Consider the following 11442-nt stretch of genomic DNA (forward strand, 5'->3'; position numbering starts at 1 on the left):
TGGAGGTTGCTGTGAGCTGTGATGCCACCGCACTCTACCCAGGGCGACAGCTTGAGGCTCTGTCTCACAAAAGAAAAATAATTCCAAAGAGCTGAAGTTATCTATTATCTTCGATGTCTGGCACATAATAGTCCTTGATTATAGCACTTACACAAAGACACTTCCATTTATATACTTCTTTTTTTTTTTTAAAGATGGAGTTTCACTTTATCACCCCTGGTACCATGCCCTGGCGTCACAGCTCACAGCAACCTCCAACTCCTGGGCTTAGGCAATTTTCTTGCCTCAGCCTCCCGAGTAGCTGAGACTACAGGTGTCCACCACAAAACCTGGCTATTTTTTGAGGCATTTTTGGCCGGAGCTGAGTTCGAACCTGCCACCCTTGGTACATAGGGCTGGCACCCTACCCACTGAGCCACAGGCGCTGCCTTCCCCCCTTTTTTTAAGAGACAGGGGTCAGGGCCGGGTGGCTCACACCTATAATCCTAGCTCTCTGGGAGGATGAGGCAGGTGGACGGCCTGAGCTCACAGGTTCAAGACCAGCCTAAGCCACAGTGAGACCTTGTCTCTAAAAATAGCCAGACATTGTGGTGGGCACCTATAGTCCCAGCTACTTGGGAGGCTGAGGCAAAAGAATCATTTGAGCCCAAGAGTTTGAGGTCGCTGTGAGCTGTGATGCCAAGGCACTCTACCAAGGGCAAGAGTATAAGACTCTGTCTCAAAAAAAAAGAGAGAGAGACTATGTTAACCAGTTTGATGAAAATATTTCAAACTGTATATAAAACCAGCACATTGTACCCCATTGACTGCATTAATATACATAGCTATGATTTAATTTAAAAAAAAAGAGATAAGGAGCAAGAGAACCAAGGGTCTCACCAAATTGCCCAGGCTGGACTCAAACTCTTCTGCTCAAGCGATCCTCCTCCTTTCCCTTCCTCACTAGCTGGGAACACAGACAGGTACCACAAGCCTGACTTCCAGTTGAACTGTTACTTCTAAATACAGCAGAACTAGCTCAGTGCCCATAGCACAGTGGTTATGGCACTGGCCCCATACATGGAAGCTGGCAGATATGAACCTGGCCCGGGCCAGCTAAAACAACAGTGACAATTGCAACAAAAAAATAGCCAGGAGTGGTGGCAGGCACCTGTATTCCCAGCTACTTGGGACACTCAGTTAAGAGAATAGTTTAAGCCCAACAGTTTGAGGTTGCTGTGACCTGTGACACTACAGCACTCTACCCAGGATAACATAGTGAGACTCTGTCTAAAAAAAAAAAAAAAAGTTATCTGCCCTAGGATTTTTTTTTTTTTTTTGAGACAGTCTCACATTGTTGCCCTTGGTATCTAAAACTCTTGGGCTCAAGTGGTCCCACTGCCTCCAACTCCAAAGTAGATGGGACTACAGGAGCCCACAACATCCAGCTATTTTCAGAAATAGGATCTCGCTCTTGCTCAAGCTGATCTCAAACTCATGAGCTCAGGCCATCCACCCTGAGCACACAAACGAAATCGATAAAGCACATAAATAAAACTTCACTGCATATGTCCTAAAAGAAATGCCAACCATAACGATTCAAAGTAATATGGCATTTAGACCCTTCAACAAGCAGAAACACTCTCTACTCAGGTGTAAACACTAAGTTGAACTACTTAGTTCTGACTAGTGGTAATGCTATCACCTCTCCAGGTGGTTGCCAAAGGGTATAAATTTATCTATAATTAGGTATTTAGAAAACCTGCAATAAATAACCTATCAAAGAATGGTTAAAAGACTTTAGCTAAAAAAAAAAAAGAAAAAACAGTTGATGGGAAATGATGTAAGGAATTAATAAGTACTCACTTATGTAGGAGTTATAAATTTCATCCATGACCTAAACAACAGAATTCAAGGCTATCTGGACTACCCAACTGGCCAGTAGCTGAATTCCTTAAAGTTGCATTTTCACTTGGCTACCAGAGGTAATGCACTCCCCCACTGCTTTGTTTCAAAATTGTAGTAGACATTGTTAAGTTGCTGAGTATCACCTGTGTTGTGCTCCGTGTGAATCTGATACAGTATAAGAAAATAAGGGTGCTGCTCTTAGGAGCTTGTTTTTCCCCACTCATCTGAGAGTTAAGTATATTATTACATTTTCCTCTCAGACTTCTTTTCCATGTGTTTGTTTGTTTGTTTTTGTTTTTTTGTAGAGGCAGAGTTTCACTTTATCGCCCACAGTAGAGTACCATGGCATCACATGGCTCATAACAACTTCCAGCTCCTGGGCCTAGGTAATTCCCTTGCCTCAGCCTCCCGAATACCTGGGACTACAAGTGCCTGCCACAACACCCAGCTATTTTTTTGTTCTTGTAGCTTGGCAGGGGCCAGGTTTGAACCCGCCACCCTCGGTATATAGGGCTGGCGCCCAGCCCACTGAGCCACAAGCACCACCCTTCTTTCCATGTTTTAACCCTCAATTTTGACTACTTTGCTTTGTTCTGTTGGCAAATGCGTAAGTGTTGGAAAAGAAATACAGGGTGATAAAAGAGCACATTAAAGAAGGACACAGGGGCTCAGCGCCTGTAGGTCAGCTGCCAGGGTGCCAGCCACATACACCAGAGTGGCGAGTTCAAACCCAGTCCAGGCCTGCCAAACAACAATGACAACTACAATAAAAAAATAGCCAGGTGTTGTGGTGGGCGCCTGTGGTCCCAGCTACTTGGGAGGCTGAGGCAAAAGAATCACTTAAGCCCAAGAGTTGGAGGTTGCTGTGAGCTATGACACCATAGTACTCTACCGAGGGCGACCAGTGACAATGTCTCAAAAAAAAAAAAAAAAAAAAAAAAAGAGCAACATAGTGAGACTCTGTCTCAAAAAAAAAAAACATGTAGGCAAAAAGGCCACCTATGGACTGGGAGGAAATATTTCTCCCATAATGCAATAAGGAGTTAAATTCCAAAATATGTAAGAAACTCCAAAATGTGTTAACACCACAGCAAAAAAATAAATAAAAATCAAAGATTCCGAATAGACATTTCAGAACTAGACAAAGATGTCCACTTTCACCACTGCTATTCAACATAGTGCTGCAAGTTCTAACCAATGCAATCAGGCAAGAGAAGGATATCAAGGGTATTCAAATGGGGACAGAGGAGGTCAAACTCTGAACAGACATTTCTCAAAAGGAGATATATAGTCAACAGGTATATGAAAAAGGGCTCAACATGACTAACCAGGGAAATGCAAATCAAAACCACAGTGACTTACCAAAAAGACCAGAGACAGCAAATGTTGGGGGGATATGGAGAAAAGGGAATGCAGTTACACTGTCAGTGGAAAACTAAAATGGTATAGTCACTATAGTAAATAGTATGGAGGTTCCTCAAAAATTTTAAAATAGAATTGACGTATGATCCAGCAATCTCACTTCTCAGTATTTACCAAAAGGAACTGAAATCAGGATTTCAAGGAATATCTGCACTCCACTATGGCAATATTCATAAAACCCAAGATATGGAAACAATCTAAATGTCTGATGATAGATGCATTTATTTTTAAAAATGTAATGTGTACATGTGTGTATGTAGAATGGAATATTATTCAATCTTAAAAAAGAAGGAAATCTTGGGCAGTTCCTATGGCTCAAAGGAGTAGGCGCCAGCCCCATATGCCGGAGGTGGTGGGTTCAAACCTAGCCCAGGCCAAAAACTGCAAAAAAAAAAAAAGGAAATCTTGCCATTTGTGACAACATGGATGGACCCGGAGGACATTATGCTAAGTAAAATAAGCCGGTCAGTCACAAAAACATACAGTACTATATAATCTCACCTACACATAGAATCTAAAATAGTCAAACTCATAGTAGAAGAGTGACTGCTGGTGAGGGGAGGGGGAGGAGGAAATGGGGAAATGATCAAAGGCAACAAAGTTTCACTTAGTCAAATAAGTTCTGAAGATGACTACAGGGGTGGTGCCTGTAGCTCAGTAGGCAAGGGTCCGGGCCACATACATCTAGAGTGGTGGGTTCGAACCGGCCTAGGTCTGCTAAGCAACAATGACAACTGCAACCAAAAAATAGCTGGGTGCCTGTAATAGCTGGGAGGCTGAAGCAAGAGAATCGCTTAAGCCCAAGAGGTGGAGGTTGCTGTGAGCTATGATGCCACAGCACTCTACCCATGGTGAAAGCTTGAGACTCTGTCTCAAAAAAAAAAAAAAAAAAAAAAGGACTATATACTAGGCTAGTGCCTACAGCTATGAATACTGTATTGTATACTTAAAATTTGCTAAGAGGGTAGGTTTCACATGAAGTGTTGCCACACACAATAAAAAAAAATATATATATAGTAATAAGGGAGCAAGGAAATTTGATGGTGTGATGGCTTCATGGGTGATACTTAATCCCCAAACTCAATGAAGTTATATACATTAAGAACAGCCTTTTAGGCTCGGGGCCCACAGTACAGTGGTTACAGCACCAGCCACAAACAACAAGGGTGGTGGGTTTAAACCCGGCCTGGGCCAGCTAAACAAAAAATAGCCAGGCGGGAGCCTGTAGCACCAGCTACCTGGGAGGCTGAGATGAGAGAATGGCTTAAGCCCAGGAGTTTGAGGTTGCTGTGAGCTGTGACGCTACAGCACTCTACCAAGGGCAACATAGTAAGACTCTGTCTCCAAAAAAAAAAAAACCAGCCTTTTACATATTAAAACTAATAAGAAAAATAAAAGTTTTAACACTGAAAATAAGTTATCCCAATAGCCTGCAGAATGTATTCCTATAATTATCCCCTATCCTCCAAATATACTTCTTGGCAAAAAGGCAAAAATATAGGAAAAGCTTTTGAGTACTATGGTTTTTTAAAGCAAATGAAATGTCTCTAGATATAATAAATGAAATACTCTACAAACAGAAAAGAAAGAAGTGAAAATCAGCATCAAGCATAGTTAATGGAGGAACACAGCACAAAAACAGAAAAAGGGGGGCAGTGCCTGTGGCTTAGTCTGTAGGGCACTGGCCCATATACCAAGGGTGGCAGGTTCGAACCCGGCCAGGCCAAACTGCAACAAAAACAACAACTACAACAAAAATAGCCGGCTGTTGTGGTAGGCGACTGTCGTCCCAGCTACACGTGAGGCTGAGGCAGGAGAATCACCTAATCCCAAGAGCTGGAGGTTGCTGTGAGCTGTGATGCCACAGCACTAACCAAGTGAGACTCTGTCACTTTAAAAAAAAAAAATGAAAAAGGGGAAACTCTTCAATTACATATTTTACAAAGATAAATACACTTCTTACAAAAATAAGTATTCTAGGTAACAATATATGGGCAATCTCATTTTCCATCAAGTAAGACTTTACAGACACTAACAAATGTCTATGAACAGACCCCACAGACAAAGACCGCGCCTTTAAGTACAACAGAAAGGATGAACCAGGAGTGCTAAATTTCTGTAAATGCAAATGGAGAGAAAGAGCTAAACAAGTTCAAATTAATCCACTTCAGAAATACAGGAAGTAAATATACAACCTGCTTCATAAATGTATAATCCATAAACTTAATAAATCAGAATTATAACATCCTCTTCTAAAGGTCCAATCACTACTTTACATTAAGTCTCTAAAATCTATCAGAAAAAGCAATTAGGTAACTATCATTTACTAAAGCTGTAACAAATCTTCTTAAAACCGAAAAACAAATAATTCAAAGTAAATCTTCAGTAGCCTGTTATTTATGATCTTTAAAACATTTAGGGGTCCTTAAAACAGTATTTCATTTGTATCCTTCTAGAAAGAGCTCTAATATGTTTCATTCTTCTAGCAATTTAAAAGCTACCATATGTTCATTTCTACATTAGATTATTGATTCCTTGCCTTTTAACATCTCCATAACAGCTGCTTGACAAATTACCTCACCTTATTCCTCAGGGGGTAAGGATAGCATGATAGCCATGAATTCAAAAATGGGACCACAAACTGATTATTGATAGATGAGCTAATTGCCTCAGATGAGTGAGACACTGCTCTAATAGAAGACTAGGCATTCATAACATGGTACAATTAAATGCTTACACTCTAAATATTCTATTTGTCCTTAGTATAAAGGAAAGGCCTTTTCTCCTATTTACTTTTATTCTAAAATATATAATAGCATCAGTAAGTCAAGATGTTTGTACATGCTTGGAATACTTGGTACAGAAAGCCTTGTCTTCAGAATACTTATACTGAATCTTTTGGCACAACTTTCAGACTTAGCTTTCTTATTTCAACCTAAGACATCTGTAAGCCCCCAAAATAGTCTATTAAATAGGACAGTTCTAAAAATAATTTCAGATTTTTAGCAAATAAAAGACAAGAATATTTTCAAAGATACATGATTTCAGAATGGAATGGTAAAGTATTTGTTGCGTTTGCATAAATCCCATTCTGATTTGTGTCAAAACAATACGAAAGCATACACAAACTGCAATCCTGTAGAACCCTACGGAACTTAAATACTGCCATAATAGCAAAATGGTGTAAATTTAAAGGAATGTTCTAAATGAAAAGCATTTTTAGCCAACTTAACTTAGCAAGTTAACCACTTCCTAGACAGAAGCAGTGGACTCTTCTCTGAATTCCGAACCAATCACATAGTAACAAAAATGTGTCAATCCCTGTAAAGGGGCAAATATCTATACAAGTTTCGTTTTTTTTAAACTGCAGGAAAAAAGTTTTCAAGGTCTTTCAACCACTTTTTCCCCAAATAACTAAATCATTATCCTCTTCTTCAAATGTCACTTTTGCAAATCTATGACAAAGATGGTGTTTATTCCCCTTCTGTGATATAGTACCATAATAAAAACACAGACATCCAACAAACCACAATTTTGGGTTGACAGGGCCGACTATCCAAAACATTCCATTGGGGTTTTTTGGACTCCTTCCTTTTGTGACCAGAAAGCTCTCTTATCCCTAACCTTGTTTAGCTGGCTAGCTGGTTCTGCAGCTACAATGTTGTGTTTGATCTCTCCTGCCTAGAGAGGCGATAGCGTAGATTTTGTTTTTAAAGTTGGTGTCAGAGAAGCTACAAACTTTCTGCAGCATCCCTGCCTAGCTGCCAACTGGAGCTCTCTGTTCACTTCCTCACCAACTTGAACCACCCCCAAACTGAGAGTAAGCTGAAGTTAGACAGCGGCAGGAACTGACACACTTTCAAGAAGGGTTTGACACCTCAGAAAACTTTCACTTCTCCAACCCTTCCACCCAGGGACTCCAGCCCTTTGCTCTCGCTTCCCCTAGAATTCCCCTCTGAGACAGGACAAGGACACGGGAAGCAGATCTTTCGAAAGCCCCGAAAGGGACCCTGAAACCCTCTCCTCCGGACTCAGTGCTGGTTTTTTACACAAAAGAGCCGAGCCACCAAAGCAAAAAGCCTAGAATAGAGGGAGACCCTTTACCTGGGTGCCACCCTCCACCGCACCCGCAGAGCCCGTCTCCAGCCGCCCGAGCAGTCCCCACTGGAGGCTTCCTGCCCTCCACCCGGCCAGACAAAGCCCCGGCGGCCGGGCCGGCACTTCCCAGCCTCCGGACTCGGGCCCCCGCGCTCTTACCCGGGCCTCGTCCAGAGCGACGCCGGTGCCACCGCTTCCCCCGGCCTTGGCGGCGGGGCAGCTGGCAGCGCGGGTCTTGGAGGAGCGGGTCCGAGAGGAGATGAAATGGCTGCTGCCTCCGGTGGCCCCAGGCTCTGCTCCGGCCCCAGGCCCAGGCCCGGGCCCTGGAGACTTGGACCCGAGAAGGCGCAGCGAGCTCTTCCGGGTGTTCACCATGGTCCAGCCAGGGGGACGGAGTCCTCGCCGCGCCCGACGCTCCCGGGAGAGCCGAGGAAGGCCGGCCCGCCGGCCGGGCAGTCAGGGCCAGTGGAGCCGAGCCGGGCGGGCAGAGACAAGCCGGCCCCGACTCTGCGGAGCGCAGACAAGGACAGCAGAGAGCAGGACAGAGGAAGAGAAGTCCGTGCGAGAAGGCAGATAGCGGGAGACGGGAGCAACACTGCAAGCCGACAGCACAGACTCCGCCGGCTTCACCCTCCTCAGCGGGAGCCGAACGGAGCCGCCATTTCTACCCCTTTCTCTCTAGTTCTCGCTCTCGAGCTCCGTGCGTCAGGGTTCCAGCGCCGCAGGGCCGACGAGACCGCTCCCGGCCGCGGCCACGCGGGGGCGCTGCAGGGCCGCCCAGCCCTCCCCTTCCCGGCTTCTCCCGCCTCTACCCTCGGCCTCCAGTGGCCCCGCCCCCGGCTGGCGTCAGCATTCGGCGGCCTGGGGAGCGACGCTCTGGGCTGTGTCACAGCTCTATGGTTTCTGCTTGCTCAGCCGCCTAGGCTGAGGGAAAGGGAAAAGCCAGACGAGCGCTGGACCGAGTTGTGGTGTGCGTCTTGGTGCTGCAGCCCTCGCCCTCGCGCCCAGCCAGGCCCGAACACCGCACACACACCCGCTTCACACTAACTGGCCTAGAAGGAGTAAAAACTGGCCGGCAAAGGCTCAGGTGGACTGGGAACGCTGATGAGGGCGCGGTGTGCCGAGATGAAGACGCAAGGCACAACCCTAAAGTGGAGTCGCACTTTCAATAGCTGTAAAATTGAGAATGACAAGTGTGATAAAATAGTCTGTTCGGTATCTGGAACTCGGTAAGCTTAAGAAAAAAGAAGAAAAACAACATGCTAGAACCCTGCGTCCTTAGACAAAGCGAGGGAGAGTGGTTTCCTACAGCGTGCGGAATCACAAAGAACGAAGTCCTTCTAAGAGCCTTGCTCATCACGGCCCCTTCTCCCTCTGTCTCCCGCGGAAGAATTAAGAACACAGGAACCTAAACCCAAAGGTTTGAAATCTGTAATTTAGGCAGGGCGCAATGGCTCCGGCCTTTAAAATCCCATCACTCTGGGCGGCCCAGGCGGGTGGAGTGCCTGAGCTCACGGGTTCAAGACTTGCGTGAGCAAAAGCGAGACCCACGTATCTACTAAAAAAGAAAAAGCAGGGGCAAGAGTACCCCCCGATCCCAAGAGTTGGAGGTTGTTGTGAGCTATGACGGCTACAGCTCTCAACCCAGGGCAACAGCTTGAGACTCTGTCTCAAAAAAAGGAAAAAAAATAGCCAGGCATTGTAGGGGCGCCTGTACCCCCAGAAACTCAGGAGAATGAGGCAACACGATGGCTTGAACCCAAGATTCAGGTTGCCGAGAGCTGTGACGCCATAGCACTCTCCCGAGGATGACAAAATGAGACTGTCTCAAAAAAAATAAAATTTGTAGTTTAACTTTCAAAGAAAAAAACCTACCTACACAACTACTATGAAAGGCTCTGCTTCATATTATGTTCATTACAAAAATGCACCATACATACAAGGTAGCCTATTAATTGGGCAGAAGTCCTTCCTGTTTGTTTTTTTGAGACACAGACTCGCTTTGTCACCCTCGGTAGAGTGTTGTAGCATCACAGCTCACAGTAACCTCAAAGTCTTGGGCTCAAGCCATTCTCTGGTAGCCTCCCAATAGCTGTGACTACAGGCACCTGCCACAACGCCCAGCTATTTTTAGAGATGGGGTCCAGCTCTTGCTCAGGCTGGTCTATAACTCCTGAGCTCAAGCAATCCGCCCATCTAGGCCTCTCAAAGTGCTAGGATTACTGGCGTAAACCACGCCTTTCCTCCTGTTTATTAAACTAATATTTAAAACTCTAGAAAAGTCATATAAAAATCACCAACGTGCTAGGCGGCACCCTATGCTCAGTGAGTAGGGCGCATGGCAGGTTTGAACTCCGCCCCAGCCAAACAGCAACAAAAAAATATCCGGCCCTTGTGTCAGGTGCCTGTAGTCCCAGCTACTCGGGAGCCTGAGGTAAGAAAATCGCCTAAGCCCAAGAGTTTGAGGTTGCTGTGAGCTGTGATCCCACAGCACTCTACCGAAAGCGACAAAGTGAGACTGTCTCAAAAAAAAAAAAAAATCAAATCACCAACGTGTATTCTAGCCGTCCAAACTCCCAATCATTCAAGAAAACTTTGTACAGCCCTGATAATGAGAATAGTTTTTTCTATTTCGGAAGTAGTAAGCGTTCCACAAAAGCAGACAAATCCTTCTCCGGCTAATTTGCATACCACACCCTCCCCTCCTCCTCATTCACTACTTACGGGCCTCCTTACGGATGCAGATACCTCATTAGGGAACAAAACTCGAACAGAATAAACAGCTTCATCTCCTAAAAGAGGTGATTTTAAGTAGTTCATTCAGAGTCCTGGGAAGGTGTGGTATGCAAATTATAATGCGGAAGATCTGTGTGCCTTCCTCCTTTGTTTTGTTATTGTGTTTCTTTTTGTGTCCTACATTGGGAAGCCGGGTTACCATTTGGGTTACTGTAACCTATACCATTCACTGTCAACAAATGTTTACTCTAAGTCCCAACTAGTGTTAGATATTCTGCCAGGAAATGGGTAGGGTTTTTTGTTGTTGTTTTTAAACACAGTTTGGAGGCAGGCGCCATGGGTCATTCCTGTAACCCTAGCACTCTGGGAGGCAGAGGGCTGGTGGATTACCTGGGCGAGATCCCTCTCTAAAAATACCCGGGAGTTCTGGTGGACATCTCTTAGTCCCAGCTACTTGAAAGGCTGAAACAAGAGAATCAGTTGAGCCCAAGAGTTTGAGGTTGCTGTGAGCTATGACACCACCACACTCTACCAAGGGAGACAAAGTGAGACTCTGTCTCAAAAATATATATATATAGTTTCGGCACTCAAAGAGCTCACAGACAAGAAGATAACGAAGTCAGGCAAGCTTCCATTGCAATATGGTAAGAAAGAATGAGGCAAAGACTTCTACTTCAAGTAGGGATGTTAGAGAAAGCCTCTGAGAGGTAATGAACCCAGAGATGCATCTTGAACCAAAAAATGGGGGAGGGAAACATTGACAAAAGAGGGCGGGGCCTGTGGCTCAAGGAGTAGGGCACTTGCCCCATATACCAGGAGTGGTGGTTTCAAACCCAGCCATGGCCAACAACTGCCAAAAAAAAAAAAAACAATAGACAAAAGAGAAAGGCTTGAAAAAAATAGGGAAGAGTTGCTTGTTTTCCACAGTATATACTAAAGAAAATAAGTACTTTTTAAACCTTTTTTTTTTGAGACAGAGCCTCAAGCTGTCACTGGATAGAGTGCTATGACGTCACAGCTCACAAAAACCTCAAACTCCTGGGCTTTTGCCTCAGCCTCCCAAGTACCTGGGTCTACAGGCACCCTGCACAACGCCCAGCTATTTTTTGGTTGTAGTTATCATTGTCGTTTGGCAGGCCCAGGCTGGATTCGAATCTGCCAGCTCTGGTGTATGTGGCTGGCACCTTAGCTGCTTGAGCTACAGGCGCTACCTTTTTTTTTTTTGGAGACAGAGTCTCACTTTATCACCCTTGGTAGAGTGCTGTTGCGTCACAGCTCACAGCAACCTCCAACTCCTGG

At 44.9% G+C, this 11442-nt stretch overlaps 1 protein-coding gene across 1 annotated transcript in view; it reads right to left on the minus strand.

The window, feature by feature from the left end:
- ATAD2B (ATPase family, AAA domain containing 2B) overlaps positions 1-8127 on the minus strand; it is a 183275-nt gene extending 175148 nt beyond the window's left edge. Inside the window, exon 1 of the mRNA XM_023511813.1 lies at positions 7567-8127. Coding sequence (XP_023367581.1) covers positions 7567-7782 — 216 coding nt within the window. The 5' untranslated portion in view covers positions 7783-8127. The remainder of the gene's footprint in view (positions 1-7566) is intronic.
- Positions 8128-11442: the final 3315 nt, after the last annotated feature.

The sequence above is a fragment of the Otolemur garnettii genome, unplaced genomic scaffold, assembly GCF_000181295.1.
Source record: "Otolemur garnettii isolate 467f Iridium unplaced genomic scaffold, OtoGar3 scaffold00022, whole genome shotgun sequence".
In the NCBI taxonomy this organism is placed as follows: Eukaryota; Metazoa; Chordata; class Mammalia; order Primates; family Galagidae; genus Otolemur; species Otolemur garnettii.